The following is a 26,592-nucleotide window of genomic DNA, read 5'->3' on the forward strand; positions in this document are numbered from 1 at the left end:
AGTGCCTGTTACACCTCAACAACATCCAAGAACTTGATTGCATACAAACCACAAAAAGCTGTTCAACAAACAAATTCTCATTTAATATGGATCAATCCACTTTCTCCTTGGTTGCCCTCATCTCAGGCGTGAGTGTGTTTATTTGAGCAAGACCATCTGAACAATCTGACAACTAAAAATCAAATCAAATCCTCAGCAGGGTCTTTTGAAATTTTGATGAGAGATCAGACAACACTTGAAGTCACTTCTCTGCAATATTAAAGACAGGTTAGCCCTTGGGATGTACTGAATTTTATTTGACGATTTCTTTCAAATGCACACAATACCTATGGACAAAATCTAGACGAAATTGATGTGCAAAACGCATGATCATTCAAGTCAGCTGTGAAAAGGCTTTTTTAAAAAAGATGGAAATGATTGTAATAGTATATTTGTTCAAAGTCACTGTTATTCCAGAACTTTAATAAGAACATTTTAAAATTCGAAAGACTAAAAAGTGCTGATGCTTGTTTCATTGTACCCTCTATTTCACAATAGAGTAAAGTGGTACTTATATTACCATTACAATATTCCAGATATTCCATTTTATATTCCATTTTTTTAATAGCACCCTTAGCCCATTTTATGTCCTTAATGTGACATTTTTGTGTCCTCAATGTGACATTTTTTTAAAAAATTGTATTCAACAAGGAATAAAGGGTTTTCTTCATTGATTTGCATGTATGATTAGTCATTTAAACAGCAGTCCATTTCTTTCATGGAAATCAGTACAGTGTGTAGCAACATGTCCTTAAAGTCAGCATGAAATGGAAGTCTTTTTTTCCCTATTGTGATGTACTGTATATCTGAACTGAACGCCGTCTCAAAACAAAATAAAAAAACTAAAAATGATATCAAAACAAATCAATTTGATTCTATGTTGATTTAAAATTCAGGACAGGTCTGGATTTTTTTCTATGGGGATTGATGGGATTGTTGTGGCTTGCTATTGGTCAATCTCATGTGGGTGACAGGTCAGGGAAGAGAAGGAAAGTATTTTGATCAAAGATTAAAAAATGATGATTTGCACGCTAAATCATTTATAATAATTACTGCAATATTTCATAAAAATAGTTTGTTTGTTTTGTTCAATTTTGAATTAAAGTGTTAGTTCACCCAAAAATAAACATTCTGTCAGTAATTACTAACCCTCATCGCTGTTCCAGTGGGATTGAAACAACATGAGGGTGAGTAATTACTGACGGAATATAAATTTTTGGGTGAACTAACACTTTAATGTTATTTTTTATGCATTCTGAGAACATTTTGTTAACCTTGAAAATATTATTTCTGAATGTTCTCTGGACGTTAAACGTTTTAAAAGTTCATTTTTTTTAACGTTCATTTTTTTGTGAATGTTACTTTTGAATGTTCTCTGGACGCTCTGAAATAAGTAATACATTTCTAAAAAAGTTAGACAAACATCCACCATAAAAGTTTTAGAAAAAAACATTCTATGATTGATGTATAAATAATGTTCATGTACTAACATTTTGAGAACATCATTTAAGATCAGATTTCTTGAACAAACAATCTATTAGTGTTCCTAGATGAATGTTTTTCTCAGTAAAAAAAAAATATTGATGGTTTAACTTAAAAAAGTAAGTAACCTGTTTGCCTTAAAATTTTAAGTTCATTGAACTGGAAAAAGTGAGTTAATACAATGAAGGAGATTAATTTAACCATCAGAAACTCAAAATTATATGTTATCTGAACTAAATAAATTATTTAAGTTGATTTGTCAAAAGAAAAACTGTTGTGATTACTACACTGTAAAAAAATATTGTTGGTTTAACTTAAAAAAGTAAGTAACCTGGGTTGCCTTAAAATTTTAAGTTGATTGAACTGGAAAAAGTGAGTTAATACAATGAAGGAGATTAATTTAACCATCAGAAACTCAAAATTATATGTTATCTGAACTAAATAAATTATTTAAGTTGATTTGTCAAAAGAAAAACTGTTGTGATTACTACACTGTAAAAAAATATTGTTGGTTTAACTTAAAAAAGTAAGTAACCTGGGTTGCCTTAAAATTTTAAGTTGATTGAACTGGAAAAAGTGAATTAATACAATGAAGGAGATTAATTTAACCATCAGAAACTCAAAATTATATGTTATCTGAACTAAATAAATTATTTAAGTTGATTTGTCAAAAGAAAAACTGTTGTGATTACTACACTGTAAAAAATATTGTTGGTTTAACTTAAAAAAGTAAGTGACCTGGGTTGCCTTAAAATTTTAAGTTGATTGAACTGGAAAAAGTGAGTTAATACAATGAAGGAGATTAATTTAACCATCAGAAACTCAAAAGTATATGTTATCTGAACTAAATAAATTATTTAAGTTGATTTGTCAAAAGAAAAACCGTTGTGATTACTACACTGTAAAAAAATATTGTTGGTTTAACTTAAAAAAGTAAGTAACCTGGGTTGGCTTAAAATTTTAAGTTGATTGAACTGGAAAAAGTGAGTTAATACAATGAAGGAGATTAATTTAACCATCAGAAACTCAAAATTATATGTTATCTGAACTAAATAAATTATTTAAGTTGATTTGTCAAAAGAAAAATTGTTGTGATTACTACACTGTAAAAAAATATTGTTGGTTTAACTTAAAAAAGTAAGTAACCTGGGTTGCCTTAAAATTTTAAGTTGATTGAACTGGAAAAAGTGAATTAATACAATGAAGGAGATTAATTTAACCATCAGAAACTCAAAATAATAAGTTATCTCGACTAAATAAATTATTATAAAGTTGATTTGACAAAAGAAAATATGTTGTGATAACAAATCTTGAAAATATTTTACAGTGTGTTCCAATACACCACCCCAAGAGCATTCAACATTCAACGTCTTTTTTAAAAAATCAGGTGCATCTTCTCCACCAGTGGATAAAAGTTCAGTGAACATGTTTAATTCAAATCTAACGAAGCATGTTAGAGTCTTGATGTCACACATACACTGAATAAAATTCAGATACAGTAAAACTGCACATTTTAGATTGGCCTTTTTAGTGGCCAGCATAAGGCACACCTGTGCGATAACCACGCTGTCTAATCAGCATCTTGATATTCCCCTCCCATGAGGTGGATGGATTATCTCGGCAAAGGAAGTAGTGCTCACTAACACAGATTTAGACAGGTTTGTCAACAATATTTGAGAGAAATGGGCCTTGCATGTACATTGAAAAAGTCTTAGATCTTTGAGTTCAGCTCATGAAAAATGGGGGCAAAAACAAAAGTGTTGCGTTTATAATTTCGTTCAGGATAATGAAGTCAAAAGCATTCCACATCACACAGAGCTGTGTTCTCAACCATATGAAAAAGCGTTTCCGTTGTCTCCCACAGGATAAGCACAGTGCCACTTGTGTGCCAAAGCAATAATAGTGATAAACAGTGCGAACTGCCACTCATACAGGATAATCAAATACGCAAATTAGGATCATTAATAACTGTCTCCTCTCTTCTGATCCTGTGTGGACTGTAAATTGCTTCATAAATAAAAATTAATAAACAAGCCGGGGTGGTTGGGAAATCTGGCACGCAACGCTCAGATGACAAATACCTGGAGGTAGGTGTGGACGTAGGTGTTAGGTTTGCTTCAATTTCTGTCTGCAAAATAAACTTACATAATAATTCACTGGCTACACAAAGAAGAAGTGAAAAGGCTTTCGGTAAAGTGAGAAATGTTGCTAATCTGAGCTTTCTATACCACACTGACAGAAGAGATATATTTCACCTCATGCAGTGCTAAATTGGACAGTAGGCCCAATTAAAAGACTACGCTGAGTGCTAAAATGTCTCTGAGGTTGTGTGAATCTGGAGGGAATGCATATGCAAAGTGTTAAAACAAAAAGATAGCTACTCACAGCTTTCTATATGATATTTTGTTTTTTTTTTAACATTCATATTTGCAAGTATAGCAAATTATATCATATGACTGATCAAAAGTTTTTGATCAAAAGAAAAACTGTTTTCTTCTGTTGGGTTTCATGAATGAGGCTCAATGTCCCTATCAAAACAAGTAGAACATTCATTATCCGCATACATTTACAGCCATAAAGTAACCACAGCGAAATGCCCTGCCAAACAGCTGAGCACTGTTGTTTTTGCCAACACACTGACCACTGTGCCAAAGGCTCCTTGGAAAGTCTAAACACATATCAAGTCTTTCCCTTGAGCACTTCAAGCACTTTACACTCAAAATCCGGTGCATTTTAAAATATTTACAAAATAAGTTTCACCAAAGAAAGAAAAAAAAAAAATCTATTTAATCTCCACTTCCTCTCCTAAAATTAACACAAAATGACATTCAGAATCCATTTTACTTCAATAATGCAACATATTTCAGCATGAAACAGGATACTGAATAAAATAAAAACTAGGAAGGGAATTTTTTTTGTCAGATTTGAAACGTTATGAAAATAAACCAATGCAGTTGGAGTCCAAAAGTAAAGTCCTTTTAAGGTTCCAAGGACAATTCTTCAGCAAGTCTCTAAATTGAAGAACCACTCGGACCGTTTCAATTCAGTTTATCCCAGATCCTGGAAAACAGCTATGAGCACAAACTGATCTTTTGAACTGATTCAAACGATTCATGAAAAAGATCTGACTCAAGAGACCGATTCGTTTACAAATTAACCAACCACAAGACTTCACAATTTTTTTAAGAAGCATGAAACAATCATGAGGTTATTTGGTCGATATACCAACCCCAATTTCACTTCATGTCAGGTTACACCTTGCCATCTAATTTAATGTAAGGTTTAGTAATTGGCTGTAACACTTTATTTCGATAGTCCACTTTAGACATTCTACTAACTATAATGAACTTTTCAACTACATGTCAACTAACTGACATTAGAGTATTAGTAGACTGTCAGCTTAATATCTGCTATGACTACTGACTACTACTACTATATGACTAAGTAATAACTGACTATAAGTAACTTGGCGACTACAAGTAAACTGATTCTCCTAACCAAAAGCCTAACACCTAAGCATAACCTAACAGTCTACTATAATATACTAATACTCTATTGAGAGTTAGTTGACATGTAGTTGAAAAGTTACTTATAATTAGTAGAATGTCTAAAGTAGGGCTGGGCAACGATTAATCGCATCCAAAATAAAAGTTTGTGTTTACATAATATATGTGTGTGTAGTGTGTATAATTATTTTGTATATAAAAATTCACACACGTGCATGTATATATTTAAGAAAATGTATTTCATATAAATTATGTATTTATATATATATATATATATATATATATACATACAGTATATTCATGCAAATATTTCTTAAATATATACATACATGTGTGTATTTATATATGCAAAATAATTATACACACTACACACATATATTATGTAAACACAAACTTTATTTTGAATGCGATTAATGGCGATTAATGGTTGCCCAGTCCTAGTCTAAAGTGACTATCGAAAATAAAGTAAAAAATAAATATAGTACTAAATAATAAAGTTACTTATAATTAGTAGAATTTCTAAAGTAGGGCTGGACAACGATTAATCGCGATTAATCGCATCCAAAATAAAAGTTTGTGTTTACATAATATATGTGGGTGTACTAAGTATAATTATTTTGTGTATAAAAATTCACACACATGCATGTATATATTTAAGAACAATTTTAATTAATATATAAAATATTAATATTTATATTTCATTTAATTATGTATATATATATATATATATATATTCATGCAAATATTTCTTAAATATATACATGCATGTGTGTGTATTTATATATGGAAAATAATTATACACACTAGACACACATATATTATGTAAACACAAACTTTTATTTTGGAGGCGATTAATCATTGCCCAGCCCTAGTCTAAAGTGACTATCGAAAATAAAGTATAACCTAATTGGCTTCACTCACTACTGAGGGCGAAGTTTAGAAGGAATCCTCTTTCCTTGGGGCGCTTTGTTTTGTGTGAAAAGTGTCTCAGAGACACAACATCTCCACCGTTGATAGACATTTGTGTTGTTCACATATTCATTTATTTGAAAGGGGAAAATCTTGTTAGGTAAACACTGCAAATTTTTCCTATTGATGTTTTCCTATAGCTGTCATATGATCAACTTTGTGTTGCAGAGATGAATGAGTAACATAATCCAAACATGTCACAGTGAAGAAGGCTTGTCTTTAAAAATATAAACTGTATTGATTAAACTGAAAGGTTGCTATTAAAACAACCAGAAAAGAGTCTTTTGCAAAACTTGTTTACACATGCAGAGACAGCCTTGAGTTCTTCAGGACTTTATCTTCAAAGACTTGTTGTTTATTGTTTTGTCTGACTCACCCGCTTCTCTGGAAATCTGCATGAAGGCCTCGACTCCTTTCTCGCCGTAGCTTCCCTCCGAGGCAACCGTAGACACGTAGTTCCATCCCATCGATTTCACTATATCCACCATGGCCTGGGCCTGGAAGGAGTCGGGAGGTACGACGCGAGAGAAGAAATCGTACCGGCGGTCATCGCTCAGTTCTGGAGCGGTGGAGGCGTAGCTGATCTGCGGGATCTGAAACCAGGCGAAAAGACAGTGGTTAGATCTGCGGTCGCTGCGGTTGGAAAGCTCCTATAATGGAAAATGACAGAGTGTTCCCCGTCATGATTCCGTATTGAATGTCAATTACTCAAACTTTCACAGGCAATTGGATCTGCCGTCTGTCTCTTTGACGTGTCATAATATGAAATGCTGGTCTGCAGCGGGTTCTTGCAATGAATCTTTTATGAAATGAAAATTGAGACAAGGCTGCACTGACTTTGAATCTCTCTCTAATAACGTGAGGGTAGCACTTTTCTTTACTTTTTTTGGACTGTACCTTTTACAGAGAAGCAGGTGCAGTCCTGTTCCCCGTGTATGTACTTATTATAGTTATTACAATAACTGGGTTAATAACTAGGTACTAATCCTGAACCTACACCTGTTACAGCCTGAGCCTTATGTTAATTTGTGTGTGTGTGTGTGTGTGTGTGTTCATTTCTTTGGTTGGTCTGGTTGACCAACTACGTTTTGTTTCCATAGCGGCGGATTCGCTTCTTTGAGAGAGCCCTGTGTGTGTCATGATGTTTAAGCTTATATTAACCAGTACCCTATATATATATTTATACCATGGTCTGGGTGAATACTCGATTCTGATTGGCTGCAGGGTGTCCGTTAAAAAGTGATAGAGGACACCTAGTAAAGTAGTTCTGGTGAAACTGCCTGTTTACCATTCGAAATGAATAAATAAATGCGCTGCCTACAACGGCTGTGAGTAACCATAGCAACAGGCAGTCACATGCTCTATCATCTAACGTTAGATATTATAGCCTAATACAACAATGAGCGACTTCGTGCTATTTCTTTTAACATTTATGGAGACTATGGCAACTTTGACGACTGGTATGCTGCTGAAGAAAGAAAAAATGTAAATAAAACGGAGAAAATTACACCGCTGCTGCTCTGCTCCATTGAACTCTATTGGTAACGACGTAACTTGCGACCATAGTTGGATAACGATGCTTTCGGGAAACGCGCCCCTGAATGAGACCCTGCGGGAGTTTTACGCAGCTGTCCAGACAACCAAGGCAGGAGAAGGCTGAACGTTACAGCGTTTCAAGCCTAAGGAGCCTGAGGCAAATGACCCTCTCTTTGATCTGATTAATTTATTGCCCTCTATAACGTTAAGCGCAAATCGCTGGAGATCAGAGCTAATTGTTTTTTTATTGTTGTTTGATTAATTGTTTTATGTGTAATAAAAAAAAAAACTATGCCTACCTTTGTGTTTCATGAAAAAAAAAATGCATTTGTGAAACTGAAGGGATACGAGCTAAGCGGACTATATATCCGGTTGCTAAATAAACAGTCAGGCAGGCAAGGCAAGTTATTATTTGTAAAAACTAGATTTAGCCTAATTAAAATATAAACTAATGTTTTATTTGGCAAGTGACCATGGTATAAGCGGGTTAATGCCCTCCGAGGTGTCCATTGTCAGGTTTTAATGGACTTCGGCGGAGGCAACCGTCCTCCGCTGCGCGTCGGCCGGTTTACGCCTCGCCGTCGTCCATTAAAACCTGACAATGGACACCTCGTCGGGCATTAACCCTTACATATATTAGGGCTGTCAGTTAAATGCGTCATTAACGGTGTTAACGCAAACCAATTTTAACGTTGGTTAACGGTTGATTAATGGTCGTTTTGGCCTAGCAAACTTTGTAGTTTTTTTCACATGCTTTTGCAACAGGACGCGGCACTGCGCTATGAAACCTATTCATTTCAATGGCTTGCGCTGCACGAGGACGTTTTGTTGCTTCGTCAACCAAAGCGCGAGGGGATCTAGCTAAACCAGAAACAAAACTACAGGAGTGGATGACGAGCGCGAGACGCCGAAATGGATGCCAATAAGATTCTGAATGGAAAGTTTGCTTTTAAAAAGTTCCCAAATTCCATTGACAAGACCAAAGTGATCTGTGTGTTTTGTCGTTGTGAACTGAGCTATCATCATCATAGCACGTCCAGTCTGAAACACCATTTGATGATGGCCAAGCACACACACACATACACACACACACACACAGATGATGCGAATTCTCCGCCCCTCGTCAATATCAGGACCTCGTCAGTATTTCTTTCACCCTTTTATTGATGGACAATGTTACAATGTGTGAGAGATTATTTGCTCCGAGTGAGAATTAGTGTGAAATTGAACACAGTATATGCCAACATTGTTTTCAATAAAAAATAAATAAATAAATAAAAAAACATTTGCACAAAGCAAGCCGATCCACTTTTCCATGTTAATAAGAGCATTAAAATGAGAAAAAAAATAATGGGACAAAAATAAATCAAGAGACATTTAGGATAGATTAAAATGTGCAACTAATCGCAAGTTAACTATGACATTAATGCGATTAATCGCGATTAAATATTTTAATCGTTTGACAGGACAGAAGTTAACCACTTCAAAACCCTTCAAATTAATTAATGCATAAACTTTTGAGTGTATATTCAGAATTGTTAAGGCATTAACTAATTAACTCTTTCCCGCTACTGACGGAAATTTCCAGCTTTTTGTATTTTCACTGTTATATGGTAGGAGGCGCTATGAAACTAAACTAAACGAAACAGAAACTAGCGATGTCATATGTACATGTAAAATAATGCGATCATCAACATTAAGCAGCATTTAAATCAAAACTGCATAATATTACTAAATGTCGACCCATGACAAACTACTGGACTGTGAAGCTTTGGAGGTGTTGATGGACTTGATTTATTCCATCTATGTTCGTTCTGAATCTGAATAAAACAAGGTTTGTTTGTTTAAAAAGCAGAAGGTCTGATCTTTGCATATTCAGATATTCAAACAAGAAAATATTCTGGGGGCCTTGACATTTTTGGTCAAAAAACACTGGTGGCGACTATATATATTTTAGGGCTGTCAAACGATTAATCGCGATTAATCGGATCCAAAATAAAAGTCTGTGTTTACATATTATATGTTGGTGCACTGTGTATATTTATTTTGTATATATATATATATATATATATATATATATTAGTGCTGTCAAACGATTAAAATATTTAATCGTGATTAATCGCATTAATTTAATAGTTAACTCGCGATTAATCACACATTTTTATCTATTCTAAATGTCTTTTGATTTCTTTTTGTTACATTATTTTTTCTCATTTTAATGCTCTTGTCAACATGGAAAAGTGGATCGGCTTGTATCGCAAATGTTTTATTATTATTATTATTGAAAATAACATTGGAATAGTGTTCAATTTCACACTAACATATAAATAATCTCTCACACAATGTAACACTGTCCATCAATAAAAGGGTGAAAGAAATACTGACGAGGTCCTGATATTGACGAGGGGGTGGAGAATTCGCATCATCTGTGTGTGTGTGTGTGTGTGTTTGCTTGGCCATCATCAAGTGGTGTTTCGGAGGGTGTTTCAGACTGGACGTGCTGCGATGATGATAGCTCAGTTCACAACGACAAAACACACAGATCACTTGGTCTTGTCAATGGGACAATTTGGCAACTTTTTAAAAGGAAACTTTCCGTTCAGAATCTTAGGGCATCCATTTCGGCGTTTCGCGCTCGTCATCCACTCAAAAGTAACGTTACTATTTGGCCGGCTCGCAAGCCGAAACGAGTGTGTGCGGCACAAAACATCCTTGCGCTGCGGTCTGAAACCCTTTTTATTTCAATGGTTTGCACTGCGTGAGGACGTTTTGTTGCTTCTTTGACCAAAGTGCAAGCGGATCAAGACCATAAACAAAACAACAGGCACGCCGCAAACACACGTTTGGGCTTGCGAGCCGGCTTTGAGTGGATGACGAGCGCGAGACGCCGAAATGGATCAGGACGCATGCCGCGTCCTGTTGCAAAAGCATGTGAAAAAACTACAAAGTTTGCTAGGACAAAAAGACCGTTAATCGCGCGATAAAAAAATTAACGCCGTTAAAATGGGTTTGCGTTAACGCCGTTAATAACGCGTTAAACTGACAGCCCTAATATATATATATATATATATATATATATATATATATATATGTGTGTGTGTGTGTGTGTGTGTATATATATATATATATATATACACACAGTATTTTGAAGTATTTTTAGTCTATTCCAGCCTTACTGTATTGTATAGCAAAAAACATCCACTCATCCACTGCAGTTTGGTTTGTGCATAAAAAAAATAGTTTGGCAGATATCAGAAACAAACCGAAATAGACTTTCACTTCACCCACCAGCTGTCGGCACAGGCCACAGCGACACATTTATCATCTTGGACAAGCTGCATAATATACTGATTGTTTTTTTTGAGTTATGTAATGAAACAGCGAGTGCTGCATTTAAGTCGTTCACCTCAGAAGAGGTCATGCTGAGAATTTACACAAACACTAAACGGTCACTTAACACAGTTTAGCATAAAATCACACAGATTCTACTCCTATGCCCTCATAATATAAGGATCAAGGATGACTTCAACTCTAAAACTTGATGATTCAACCTCTCGAAATGATGAACTGCCTCCAGGAACAAAGCTTGTTATGAAGTTATGAAAATATCCTTGGCTGAGGCATCGGACCACAGAAGATCATCAATGAGGGCCAACAGCGTTGAGGCTATTTTTCAGTGTGTTCAATAACAACTTGCCTTGAGTCAAATTTCAGCATTAAAGGGAACTGAATATGTAAATGTCTTCACACAATTTCAGATGAGCTAATCTGCAGAAGCAAGCTAACAATATCCTGCATTATCCACCAACATTCAGACTCGTTTTCTTTTTTCTGACAGATGTTTTGTCACGTCTTCTGCGTAAGAAGTCTTGCACTTAAATTCTGACCAAATCCCAGTTATATCAAGGCATCAAAATCATGCTTCATGCCCAGGCTTCATGTGACACTTTTCTCTGTTTACTCAGTAAAAGCAGTAAAGAAGACTTGCAATGACAAGTCAAAAGGCTATAGTGAATAGAAAGAAAACCGCAAGTCCTTTTCAAGACAAATACGATTTTATTTGAGGTAGTCAATGCGACAGAACCACTTATTCCACCTGCCACTGGTTGGTGATTTGAGTAAACTGACAGGTCATGAATAATCATTCCCACTCCATGAAATTGTACTAAAAAGGGACTTTGCACACATTCAGTCTAGTCGGGCGATAAGCTAGTTCCTAGAAAAACACAATCTTAAAGGTCAATGACCCAGTAGCCATCTAAGAAATTCAACATATCCTTTGAAAACTTCAAAATGAGTTTGACTCAACTTGTGCTCAGGGTTTTCTTTGCAATTATATTCATGCCTTTCCTCCATTTGACACAGGTCTGGGATTACCTGATCTTTGACCAAGTTGGGCCAGATGGATTCTTCTCAAAGTTAATTACCTCCTCTGAAGAGGGCTTCTTACACATCAGCAAGCAAAGTTTAGCAAAATGCTTTTTTATTTCAGTTAGCCTTTTGATCTCGCTTGATTTAATGGTGAGCTAAGCTCTTCCATTAAAAAATCTGGGAAGCAGGAAAATATACAAGGGACAGAAGACAGTACATAAGGTTAATAAAGAACAGTAACGATCAGGTTGCAAAGAAAACGGAAGCCCTTAATTACTCTGTGCTGTATTGAAAAATGCTTTGTCCTAAAACTATTTTGCAAGCTGTCAGTTTATTTGCAATTTTTTTTTTCTTTCCTGGCACGCATTTATGTTGGCTCTCACAGCGTGAATATCTGAATAACTTTTTTGGAAATCTCAGAAACTTTTGGAAAGAAAAGGCAGAACAAAGCATGTTTATGCAATGAATATTAAACTTTAATTATGTTATTGCAATGATGAAAGAAAATACAATGTGGAAAGGACAAGGAATTATGGGAAAGAAGAGTAAAGAATCATGAGGATGGTTCAAACTTTTCTAGTCCGCGTCTTGTGCTCAAGTCTCAAGAAGATTTTCCACAAGCACTTAAAAAAAACGTACTTACTTACATTCCCAATAAAATATCTAAAAATCCTTAAAACAAGATCTATGTAACACTAAATTAAATAATAAAACTTGTTTTAAGAGAATCTGTCTTAAACTAATTTGGGAAAATGCTGCTTTACAGTTCTATTGAAGTATACACATTTTAAAAAAACATACAGTGGGGCCAAAAAGTATTTAGTCAGCCACTGATTGTGCAAGTTCTCCTACTTAGAATAATGAGAGAGGTCTGTAATTTTCATCATAGGTACACTTTAACTATGAGAGACAAAATGAGAAGAAAAAAAAAATCCAGGAAATCACATTGTAGGATTTTTAAAGAATTTATTTGTAAATTATAGTGGGAAATAAGTATTTGGTCAGCCAGAAACCAGCCAGATTTCTGGCTCTAACAGACCTGTAATTTCTTCTTTAAGAAGTTCTTCTGTCCTCCACTCGTTACCTGTATTATTGGCACCTGTTTGAACCCGTTATCTGTATAAAAGACACCTGTCCACAGCCTCAAACACTCCCCACTCCAAACTCAACCATAGCCAAGATCAAAGAGCTGTCGAATGACACCAGGAAGAAAGTTTGTAGACCTGCACCAGGCTGGGAAAAGGGAATCTACAATAGGCAAGCAGCTTGGTGTGAAAAAATCAACTGTGGGAGCAATTGTGAGAAAATGGAAGACCACTGATAATCTCCCTCGATCTGCGGCTCCACGCAAGATCTCATCCCACGGGGTCAAAATTATCATGAGAACGGTGAGCAAAAATCCCAGAACTACACGGAGGGACTCGATGAATGAGCTGGGACCAAAGTAACAAAGGCTACCATCAGTAACACACTACACCGAGAGGGACTCAAATACTGCAGTGCCAGGCGTGTCCCCTGCTTAAGGCAGTACATCTCCAGGCCCGTCTGAAGTTTGCCAGAGAGCATATGGATGATCCAGAAGATGATTGGGAGATGAAACCAAAATAGAACTTTTTGGTAAAAACTCAACCTGTCGTGTTTGGAGGAAGAAGAATACAGAGTTGCATCCCGAGAACACCATACCTACTGTGAAGCATGGGGGAGGAAACATCATGCTTTGGGGCTGACCAAGTACTTATTTTCCACCAAAATTTACAAATAAATTCTTTAAAAATCCTACAATGTGATTTCCTGGATTTTTTTTTTTTTAGGAGTTTTACCTACGATGAAAATTACAGACCTCTCTCATTATTCTAAGTAGGGGAACTTGCACAATCAGTGGCTGACTAAGTACTTTTGGGTCCCACTGTATTTCTAAAAAGTAAAAGTAAAAATGTGAAAGTTGTGAAATGTAGTTGTTTGTTTTGTGAAAGACATTTTTTGCACTACCATCACCATTTGCACTACCCCCATCACTAAAACAATTACAGTTTGCCTCAAGTCGAGTCCTGAAGCAAGAACTCGTCATTTAAACTCTTTCTATTCAAAGATGATTTCCTTTGCCTGCAGCAAGCTTTGACTATCTGCTCAAGGAGTCAGAAGGAACAGATCTCATAGCCCCCAAAACAGGACATATCAGAGATCGGCTTGAGGTGAGGCCTAGAGCTTTCAAAACCAAAACCCCTTCTCTTTCCTCAATCTTTCTTTCATACTCTTGTCTTTAACACTCTCTCACAGACACACAAATAATATCAAGGCTCTGGATCGTAGCCTTAGCCCTTGTAAGCTGTCAACTGCGTATTTATGTGTCTGTGCGGATGACAGGAAGGTCTGTGATGAACATTGTTCGGCTTAGGGATGGCGCCCCATTATCGGACTCCATTATCTTGTCTATCAGGGTGACTGATCTGAAGGTGGCTGTTACTGTGTCCCAGCAATCCAGAGGGCCTGTCTTGTGTCAAGTCAGGAGGTGTAAGAATAAGGTGACCTGTTGGGGCATCCATCAGGTGAAGGTGTCTTTTATTCAACCCCACAAACAGAGCTCGAAGAATTTTGTGGCATATTGTTGCTTTCTCATTCTAAGGTGATTATTGCGGTCACAGAAACATTTGGCGGCAGAAGTGGGATGATCAGTATAACGATCAGATAATTCTGAGACTGGGAAACTTAAAAATCATTTAATCAATGCACTTTGCTTGGTTGGATCCCTCCCGAATAAGAAACAAACAAAACAAAACAAACAAACAACAAAAACTTTTTAGTTATTGGACAGTCTGCTAAAGTTTATGCCAATTTATGCCACATTTACAACATGCCTACTTCATACCACCTCGCACTTCTGAATTACGATCAAACCCCTCAGAAAGTACTCAATCCATAAACAACAGTGCTCTGCTATCTGTATTTGAAGAACCATATTGAGTGGAGCTTCTTCAAATAAATGTCTGGACCAAGCCACTAGAAGTAAGGCAGCATATCTCTTCACATCACCATTTTCATTTATTTATTTAGTATTGCTATCATTTTTATCTAAAGCTTCCTTGTGAGCCTAGTAAACACCTCTCGAGGGTTGTCACTCATCCAAACACATATCTTCATAAGTCAACATTTGGCGAGCAAAACAACCTGAAGGGTTTTTGTCACCTGCCAGTGCTTAATACGGTCATGACCCTGGAGTCCTCTGCCTGGGCCAAAGACAGATGAGTTTCAGGATAATAGATCCACCTTATGACCACTGGGGGTAATTTTTTGCATCCACTCGAAAGGTCAGGTGTGTTGACAGCACTCATAAAAAGAAACAGATGAGGTATTTGACAATGGGCTGACCCTGCATTGATCGGAGGTGGAGTTGTCTCTACATGAGTGAAATGGAGAATCACTGCGGGCCGAGGCTACAGCATTGGACGTGTGACATGGTAGATGACATTTCCAGTGACATTTTCTCCACCTCTATTTTCCACCCAACACGAGCAGAACTGGTGACATTAACTTTTATGGTGGTTGAGAACTTATTAGAAGGTTGAATTTGTAACTGGAGAGAGATCAAGATAAGAAAGAGATTATCATGTCATTTCCAACTCTCTTTGACAAATGTTCACGCTACTCATTTCTATTCAATAAAAAGAACCAGGGACTGAATAAATATGGCAGGAACAGGCAAGAATTTAAGCCATAATTCACTAAAAAATGCTTCAAATAAGTGTTTAGTTGCATAACTGAACCTAGTGCAAAATACTAGGAAAACGTAGCATGAACTTTCATTGAAAGAAGGTCATACTGGTAACACTTTAGAATACTGTATCTTACTCACTGCATAACTAATAAGGAATTAATGAAGAACTAATAGGTAATTCTTCATTAACTACTTCTTCACTACTGTTAACTACTAAGGAAGATGTGTTAACTAATCAGTATGTAATATAATTTTATGATTGTGTTAAGTATCAGTTAGTTAATCAATAGCTAATGAATTCTGTCATATCTCCTGAAAAACTATTATTAATTATCTATTAATTAAGGTTCAAGAAAAATAACTATGAAGTAACTACTAATTAACAGTCATACACAGTAGTCAGTTTGTCATTCTTCAGCACTAATAAGAAAGATAAGTGCAGACATTTACCTATAGGCTTTGATCCGCAAATAAGCAAAAAACATATCATGTATATTACAGCTTATTATTATACTTAGTTCTTATACATTTTAAACTTCTTTTGCACCATTCAAGTTCCGGCAATATCGCGGTAGCCACATACACTGAGCCTGGGTTCTCCCAAGGTTTTTTTTTTCTCCATTCTGTCACCTGATGGAGTTTTGGTTCCTTGCCACTGATGCCTTTTTCGCCTCTCTTCGCCTTTGTCGCCATTGGCTTTTGGCTTGCTTAGTTGGGGACATTTAACATTTGAAGAGTTCAGATGCAAAAGCCTCTAAATGCCATTTGAAATTTTCTTCTATAATGACCATTTTTATCAAGCTTGTATATTTAAGTTCAGTAATTTCACTTAAATGACAATTAATAAGTAATCTTCATTGCCATTTAAGTGAAATTACTGAACTTAAATATACAAGCTTGATAAAAACGATCATTTTAGAAGAAAATTTCAAATGGCACTTAGAGGCTTTTGCATCTGAACTCTTCATTTAATTTTAACAATACTATTATAACATTGTTTTCCTGTTATATATGTGAAGCTGCGTTGAAACAATTTGTATTGTAAAAAGCGCTATATAAATAAAGGTGACTTGACTTGACAGTGATTTGGTGACGCAGGAGCGCGGGCATTTGCATCCTCCTCTGGAGAGTTCTCAGCGCCGCCGATTTGGTGCATTTCTTTAGCGAAATACAGATTTGTGTACGTTTTATTTAATCCATAAAATCATTACTGTGCTGTAAATCATTTTGTTTTATGCAAGGCAACATACACGATGTCAGTTACCCTGTAGCTAGCTAAATCTATTTACATCAGATGTTAAAATCTGTTCTCAGAGCTGTGCACTGTTATGGGCAGGTTATGGAGTCAAGTATTTTTTTATTCTAAAATGTTTGTTAAATTAGTTTAAATGTAAAAAGTAGTATACATGTTAAAACGAAATAAAATTTTTACAGTAAGTTTGATTTGAGTCAGAAGTATGTGGTAATTCTTTATTAATTACTAATGGGTTCCCTATATTGTCACTTTAGAATACTGTTTCGGGTTCTAAGTAATTCCTGAAGAACTATCTAATAATTATTTATTAATTATTAATAAGTTCCTTATATTTTAACTTTAGAAGACTGTTTCAGGTTATAAGTAGCCTAATTCCTAGATAATTATTTGATAATTCTTTATTAATTACTAATGGGTTTCCTGTATTGTCACTTTAGAATACTGTTCCAGCTTCTAAGAAATTCCTGAAGAACTATTTAAAAGTTACTTATTAATTACTAATAAGTTCCCTATATTTTCAGTTTCCCTCAGTCGTTGCCTCAAATACATGAATTTACTCAGTGGCATTCTATGCTGAGGAAAACAGACACACACACAGTACTGTATATAAAATATACAAATAATCTGAGGTTAGTCTTGTATGACTGTTCAGTAGTTACTTCTTAGTTATTTTTCTTGAACCTTAATTAGTAGATAATTAGTAGTAGTTCTTCAGGAGGTATGACAGAATTCATTAGTTATTGATTAACTAACTGATACTTAACACAATCATAAAATACTGATTAGTTAACAGTAGTGAAGAGGTAGTTAATGAAGAATTACCTATTAGTTCGTCAATAATTCCTTATTAAGTAAGATACAGTATTCTAAAGTGTTACCGTCATACTGCTTGAAACAACTTGAGTGAATGGTTTTGGGATTGAAGAAATGGCTATTCTTGTTGAAATGTTGTTTGTTTATATCACGCTGTTGACTGTGCCATAAACATTGAACTACCACCAGAAGTATTACACTGTCAACCACCCATTTCAGTAGACTTTCACACAAGGAATTTGCCACTGCCAACTGACAAACAAGCCCATTCTCATCCCAAGGCGTCATATACTTACTGACGCTTTTGACAAAGCGTATACATCCAACGCACATGCCACCCTCTAGAGTCAATATGAGACGCAGATATATATGGGACAGAAGGCGCCTCCTAGTGGTCTAACCCTAACCCAACCCCAGACCTAAACCTACCCATAACCTTAGCGTGTTATATTGACGCTAAAGGGTGTCATGTGTGTTGGATGTATACGCGTCACTATATGACGCCCTAGTGTGAGAATGCATTGAATGCGTCAATCCTTGACCCTTAATTTGAAGGGCTAGATAAATCAAAAAGAAATGCTTGGGCTTCTAAAGGCTGGTGCAAAAGAAGCCAGCTTCGACAATAATGTAACGAAGCGGTGCCGCATGACTCAGGTCTCTGACAAATGTCTATGTCAACAAATCGAGAATTACAAAACAAATGTTGCGACCATGCCACATGCTGGCATCTCTAATGCGTGACACAAGGAACCAGAATGAGTCAAGCTCTGGAAATCAAATTAATATGCAGCTAGTGGCATTGATGTGAAGTTCATTGCCTGGTTCTTAGCGGCTGTGGATTTTAATCATCTGACCCACTGCAATGGAGATGCAGTAAATCACTGATTTCATTACAAGTGCCCATTCTTCCACGCCTTTCACTGATTGTCAGCTGAAAGAAAAGCAGCACGCTTTCAATTCCTTGACACGGTTTATACGACATGGACAATAGCGCGTGGAATTCCCTGGGGTGAAGTAGAGGGGAGCAAAACATCATAATGTCAATAATCACTACAGTGAAAATAATTTAGTTGAAGTAGGCTTAGTGCGCAGGCCTTCATTCGGTGCTCTGGAAGACCTAAAGAATGTATTTCCCCTCCTTTGTTAATGTTAACGTTGTTGCACTAACTCTCTTACAGGGAGTTAATCCTACCAAGCGCACTCATAATTCATCATATGTGAGTCTACTGTCATGGAGTAGATTATTCCAGCTTAATCAGGTGGTTTTAATTTGTCTGTTCTAAATGTCTCAGGAAACCAGCGATGAGATCCGCAAGTAAATTTGGAGAAAATCGTCATTGATTAACTGCATCCTAAAGATTTATCCTTTCCTGTCTCACCAAAGGAGCGACTAAAAGAGTCTCACACGTCACACCCCCTACACTTCGTAGTAGGGAGTCTATTGTGTATGTGGATATCGAACGGTGCCGCAGGGGAAAAAAGCTTAACAATTAGGTCAACAAGAAATGTATGAATCTTTCACTAATTAAAGGCTGCGCAGTACAATAGACTCTTACTATGTATTTTTGTCAAGTAAGCTATGTTAACGGTTTTGCTAACTTCCACACAACTTGGCCAGACTTAGCCTCCTCTCTGCAAAATCCTCCCTCTAAAGATATGAAAAATCCAATGTCAGCAAAACCTGAAAGCTCAAAATGACTGACGGCTCAATGTCTTCATATTGGCTAAACAATAGCGTCTAAACAACAAACTCACTTTTGCTGCGTACAGAGCCTATGGCTGTCACCAAGACAGATTTGATTTCTCAAAACAACTATTTTATGCACAGTATATCCGGCAGGTAGTATGGATATTTTATGAAAGCCTCAAAAACTTTTCAATGAAACATTTGCGTACCTTTCAAAGTGAAGATACTACATCGCTTATTTAGTTTGAAGTTGCAAATAAACAATTGTTTCTACACTGTAAATATGAATATGATTTATCGAATCAAAAACATTGTGGTAACAGATTACAAGCAATATTATTAATTCAATTTAACACTTTAGAATTGAGTAATAATTAATCAAATTAATTCCTTAAAAGTTATCAATTAAAACTTTTGTAAATGAGAAAAAAAAACATACATTTAAGTCACCATTGTGGTGATCAGTGTTTGTTTTAGTGATTCTGCTTGTTACTATCAGGTGTCTTCAATGTTGGCAATATAAAATAAAGAGTTCTTAATTAATCTTTGACTTTACTCTAAATGGTTAATTTGATTAATTATTACTCAATTCTAATTTTTTAATGTAATTAATAATATTGCTTGTAATCCGTTGCCACCATTTTATTGATTAGAAAAAGCGTATTCAGTTTTACAGTGTGTATATTTAACAAGACAAAAACTATTTCAGTCTTTCTTTAGTTCACATTTAATTGAATACGTTTCATTTATTTGTAATTATTTGTGAAATTTATTAGCAATTTCTGAATGGCAATTGTTTAGAAAGTCAATCTTACATTGTTTTTTTGTTTTGTTTTTATTCTCAGTGCATGACTGACTGGATCCTCTTAAATACAGCAGCCGGTTCTTGCATATTGTGATAACTGGATCATGAAAAGCCTCCAGCCAGACTAGCCTACAAAATCACAAACAACACTTCACTCTCAAACATCAAAGATTCCTGCTAGAAACCAAAACCACATAAACTGAGCAAACTCCAGACACCATATCCTAATACCACTGCTGAGCCCTATACAAACACGCTCAGATCCTACTACATGAGGAGAACTAATACATTTCCCACTAATACATGGTTTATTAGCTTACAGCATTGTTTACAGCGAGCTGATACAATTTTCACACTACATCCTGGTATTAATTATGGACTTATTTTTAAATTAGGAAGCATAATTAGTCTCAGTTCTTTGACTCTTCAGCAAAACTCAGGATAATTGGAAATTGTTCATGGACAGGGACAAATTATACAATATTTTTGAAACAATAAACATTGAAGGAGACATGCAAACTGTCTTAAAAGTGTCTTGTAGATATTTTCGAACTACAAAAACAGAAGAGCCCCCATACTTGTAGTGTATGCGGAAGCTATAGCCAATGATAATAAAGGTCATTTCCATATATAAGTCTTAAAGATACAGTAGCCGGATTAATTCCAGCAACTTCTACACCAGAAGTGGGATGCTCAGTACTGGTACTTAAACACTTCGTGCATTCCTGTTTGTATTTATTTATTTATTTTGCTTAAAATAAAGTTCACCCACTGTTCGATTGCTGAAGTACATCCTCAAACTTAGAGCTTTGACATTTCCAGTAGAAACAACCTCAATCTCAAAGGAAAAATGGTTGCTTTGCAGACACAAGTGTCAAATAGAAAGAGAGAGAGAGCAGAAAATGGACACGAATTAAATTACAACTTTACAACTTTAGCGATGATAAATTAAATTACAACTTTAGCGATGGTACAAACAGTGTGCCATTTAATAATATTTTCCAAAAACAAAAGAAAAAAAAAGTTAAAGGGATTGTTCACTTTTAAATAAATTTTTGGTATGTTTTAGCTTACCTCAAGGGCATCCAAGATGTAGGTATTTTTGTTTCCACAGTATTTTCAATTTTGATATTTTTAGGTCAAACCGTTCGTGTCTGTCAGTCATATAATGGAGGTCTATGGTCACCACCTCAAAGAGCATGCACAGAGAAGTCCAAATTAAACATGATCTAATGACTCATAAATGTAAGTACACACTGATGGCCTAAGACACTAAACGAGCGGTTTGTGTGAGAAAACGAACAGTATTTATATCATTTTTACCTCATTACCATAGCATACAAAGCGCCCTCACCCTCAGATCAAGAGGTAAAACGATATAAATACTGTTAGTTTTCTCACACAAACCGCTCGTTTCGTGTCTTAGGCCGTCAATGTGTACTTACATTTACGAGTCATTAAATCATGTTTAATTTGGACTTCTCTTTGAAGTCCAATGCTCTTTGAGGTGGTGACCATAGACCTCCATTATATGACTGACAGACAAGAACGGTTTGACCTAAAAATATCAAAATTGAAAATACTGCAGAAACAAAGACACCTACATCTTGGATGCCCTTGAGGTAAGTTAAAACATATCAAAAATTGAAAAATGATGAATAAGCATTAAGCCTTATGTTGTGTCCATGTGTGCAGTTATAATAGCCGTTTTGTACTAAATGTATGCAACCTGGCACTTTAATAGTAATTGGCACCAAGTGGAGTATCTAAATCCCAAAGCTTTTAAAAACAGCACTGCCATTACAAACAACGGAGAACACGGCTTAAAATACCTCTTGCCGACTTCGTCAAAATCGAGATCTGTCCTCTTCTGTTTGGCAGATGAGCATGGGTTTCTCTGTATAATATTGTCTGGGGATTTCAGGACCATGTAAATGACTCTATTTCTAGTAAGTTCGCTTTGTTCCTTATTTTGCTGTCTGTGAACCAGGAATGCAGTGCGGCTTAAAATAAGTCACCCATCCCATCACGCACACTCGTGCACACACGTTTCAACTACAAAGGCCCTGAAAACCCAAAGCACCAGACCCACAAACATCAGTGATGAAGTCGTTTGTGTACAAATGTGCTGAAACAAAGGCTTCTGGGATCCAGTAATCTTAACTGCAAGACTCACTCTTTCACATTTTGTAGCGCGATAAGTATATATTTTTTAAACCAAACGTAAAATTTTTGCAAAACTCAAAACACATACCTGTACATTTCACTGCAGTTTTCAGCTGAAATGAACACTAGTGGCAGTAAAACACCAACAACTTCAATCCCTTTACACACAAATTATGGGCAGATTATCAATTAATAAACATTATTTTCTTATGGTTGCTTGCACAATACTGTTATGATGTCAAAACACTTTTATCATAATTCATCATTTGTAAACAAATATTTTTTGACAGTAAACTTGCTCGGCGGCTCACCTAATATAGCATTGAACCTGCAATGAGTCGCATGAAACATGACAATAAAAGAGCTAAAAAACGTATAAAATAGGGCTAAAATGGCACGATTGCTTCAGCAAATGTGTTTTTATATTATATTGTCTTTTGTTAACACTATCGGTTAGGTTTAGTGTGATAGATTATGCTGTTTATGCCACTCACTGGACATTTTATTTCTAAACTGATATGATATGCACAACAACCAAACTAATAAAACTTTGCCAGATTCACATTAATCTGTTTTGGATAAAACTGAATGTGCTTTTAGTGGCATTCACTGGACATTTCACATTGACAGTGTCGCAAAACTCGCAAGATTCAACGTTATATCATTTCACAGAAATGTCACCAAAGGCCCGTTTTTCTAATGATCCTGGTTTGTTCAAAAAGTTGTCCAAATTTAGCCATTGAAACCATTAGTTGTTGGGTTAAATATTCTTTGTCCTAAATTATAGAATTTATGTAGGTTGAGAATGCAATTTCATGTTGACGTTCTCTAATTGTAGCAACCATAGAGTATTTCGAATGTCCCACTGAGAGGAAAACACATTTTCAGTTTATTTTCTTTTAGACTTTCTTCAGCACCCAAATCCCATCTACTTGCATCTTGCATCTCCCCTGTGTGCTGTGACGATACCCTTCAGAGGGTCGCAAACAAATGAGTCTGAAACTTCAATACTAGATGCCACAAAATATCCACCAAAGGATATTTTGTTGTAATTAATTTGGGACAGAGAAGTGCGCCACTGAATTTGAGAGTCATTCCCTGGGGTAAGGAGACAGTGGAATTGGGAAAAGGCTGGTGTGTCCATCTTTACCCTTCTGAGTGAAAAGAAAAAATGCCTTTGGGCTCATGAGGACACCGACTGCAATACCTGAGCCTCATCTGGTGAGCGCAGAGTGGACGGCCAAACCTTTTACCCACAGGACATCTATGTAATTGGATCACAGTGTTGTAGGTTCTACTGTCATATTAAAGTGTGCAAGATTAAACCTGTTACCACCTCTTCAAAACCAGTCTAAGCCTTGCAAGATCAGGCCAAGGAAAGTAACCGCCTAAATAGTGTTTTGTAAGTCAGATAGTAATTTGCCCTATAAAGTGTTCAAGTCAAAGTTGTTTATTGTACATTTACTGTGTTGTACTAAGAAAATCTTACTTGAATGCCTCTTCACCGAATAGACAAATCCGTATTGCTATATATACTGTACAAAAAGACATGCACTGTAAAAAAGTATATAAGTTATTGCTTTAAGTCGTCAAAATAAGTTAACCAAATTGTTTATACAAGATTCAACAAATTTTTTAAGTCAGTTTAATGTAATTTTAATTGAAATGACTTAAAAGTTAATTATTACTTACGTTAATTTTAGTCTATTCATGTAGACTGATGAATATGAATATCCATTCATTTATTATTTAGAATTAGCCTTTTTATATTTTAAGTTTTCATTTTAATTTTAGTGTACATTTTTCTAAGTTTGTACGAGATTTAACTCATTTTTAAGTCAGTTTAATGTAGTTTAAGTTGAAATGACTTAAAAGTTGATTATCACTTGAAGTTGATTACAGTCTTTTAATGTAGCATTTATTATTTACAATTAGACTTTTTATATTTTAAGTTTTCATTTTAATTTTATTGTACATTTTTGTAATTGTTTATACAAGATTCAACTGATTTTAAGTCAGTTTAATGTAATTTATGTTGAAATGACTTAAAAGTTGATTATTACTTAAGTTAATTTTAGTCTATTCATGTAGCATTTATTATTTAGAATTAGCCTTTTTATATTTTAAGTTTTAATTTTAATTTTATTGTACTGTACATTTTTGTAATTGTTTATACAAGATTCAACTGATTTTAAGTCAGTTTAATGTAACTTATGTTGAAATGACTTAAAAGTTGATTATTACTTAAGTTAATTTTAGTCTATTCATGTAGCATTTATTATTTAGAATTAGCCTTTTTATATTTTAAGTTTTCATTTTAATTTTATTGTACATTTTTGTAATTGTTTATACAAGATTCAACTGATTTTAAGTCAGTTTAATGTAATTTAAGTTGAAATGACTTAAAAGTTGATTATTAATTAGGTTAATTTTAGTTTATTCATGTAGCATTTATTATTTAGAATTAGCCTTTTTATATTTTAAGTTTTCATTTTTTTAATTTTAGTGTACATTTTTGTAATTGTTTATACAAGATTCAACTAATTTTTAAGTCAGTTTAATGTAATTTAATTTGAAATGACTTAAAATTTGATTATTACTTAAGTTAATTTTAGTCTATTCATGTAGAATTTATTATTTAGAATTAGCCTTTTTATATTTTAAGTTTTCATTTTAATTTTAGTGTACATTTTTGTAATTGTTTGTACATTCAACAAACTTTTAAGTCAGTTTAATGTAATTTATGTTGAAATGACTTAAAATTTGATCATTACTTGAAGTTAATTTTAGTCTATTCATGTAGCATTTATTACTTAGAATTAGCCTTTTTATATTTTAATTTTCATTTTAATTTTAGTGTACATTTTTGCAATTTTGTTATGTGCTTAATTTTATTATGTTGTTGTTTTTTTAATATGTAGATTTCTATGTAATTGAGTTGCATTTCAACTTTTGTAATTTTAGGAATTCAAGTTAAATTTATTTTATTTTTGGTTGTTGCCAATGTTTTTTTTTTTACGTTTCTGTTTTTCATCGAATAGTTGTATGTTATAGGTTTAATTTTAGCTAACAACAAAAACACTGTTAAATTTACACTCTTCTGGACTAGGATTTGATGCCAATTAAGGACCCATAAATTCTCACGCAGAAAATTCCTATCGAAAATATAAAGGCAATACATAGTTTATTATAAAGTAAAATATGTTAGTGTACTAAACTTGTTATTGTATAAAACCAAAGAAATGCAACAATTTCAATTTCAATTTCAACAATTGTGATTAATAGTTAAGATTGAAATAGCAGTGATATCAATTTGGCCCATTTTTATTCAAGGCAAGTGCATGTCCAATTATGGATAAAGCTTAAAGGTTACATTGTATTACGCGTGTATGTTTCTGTTTACGCATATTCAGCCAGTAAGAGACCTCATTACCATTTTTCAAAATATAGCAGAACATAAACAAAATAAAAAAACTAAATTATATTTTCAGTTGCCCTCTTTCTTCTCATTTATGTCAAGATGTACAGTGACTGTGAAATAGCACAGCTAAAAGTCTGAATCCAATGGAGGGCAAAACTTTGATAGCAGACAGGCTGTTCCTCTCTATGAGGGACACATTTCCATTGCCAGTGGAGAGAGAGACAGCTGGTCCTGTCACCAAGCCCGGCCATCCTGCAGTATGTGGTAAAAACTCCGGAGAGGGATATTTTTCCAGCTCGAGCTAATTACTGAGCCTGCATGCTCTCATCAGACTTTGAATGACATTGATGCAGAAGGCATTTACCTTTATTGCAATTTAACCTCCTGTTCGTGAGTTTTAAATACACATGTGATTTATAAAATGAAAGGGTAAAATATGTTTAGCTCAAGCTATTTATATTGGTACAAGTATAGCACAATTGCCTTACTATAAATAATAGTTGCAACGATATACCTTTACTGTAGTAGTATACTGTAGCACAAGTATTATTGCCCAACCACACAGACAAATGGCAACTTGAAGGGACAGTTCACCTGAAAATGAAAATCTTGAGAGCGAATAAATTATGACAGTTTACATTTTTGGGTGAACCATCCCTTTAAAATGTCAATGCTATCTATTGAGATTTTCCTGCTGATTCAACCTAAATGTATTAATTTACAACTCCAACATTTGTATGGCTTAAAGGGATAGTTCATTTTGAAATTAATTTTTGGTATGTTTTAGCTGACCTCAAGGGCATCCAAGATGTGAGTGTCTTTGTTTCCAC

General features: G+C 34.9%; 1 protein-coding gene across 4 annotated transcripts in view; it reads right to left on the bottom strand.

The window, feature by feature from the left end:
• Positions 1–26,592, bottom strand: part of grm7 (glutamate metabotropic receptor 7) — a 293,924-nt gene that overhangs the window by 157,318 nt on the left and 110,014 nt on the right. For all 4 annotated transcript variants that reach the window (XM_089118031.1, XM_089118019.1, XM_089118020.1 and 1 more), the window contains exon 2: positions 6,373–6,589. In XM_089118031.1, the coding sequence (XP_088974157.1) occupies positions 6,373–6,589 (217 nt within the window). The remainder of the gene's footprint in view (positions 1–6,372; positions 6,590–26,592) is intronic.

Source organism: Pimephales promelas, chromosome 2 (genome assembly GCF_988280905.1).
Source record: "Pimephales promelas chromosome 2, fPimPro1.hap1.1, whole genome shotgun sequence".
NCBI classification, from domain to species: Eukaryota; Metazoa; Chordata; class Actinopteri; order Cypriniformes; family Leuciscidae; genus Pimephales; species Pimephales promelas.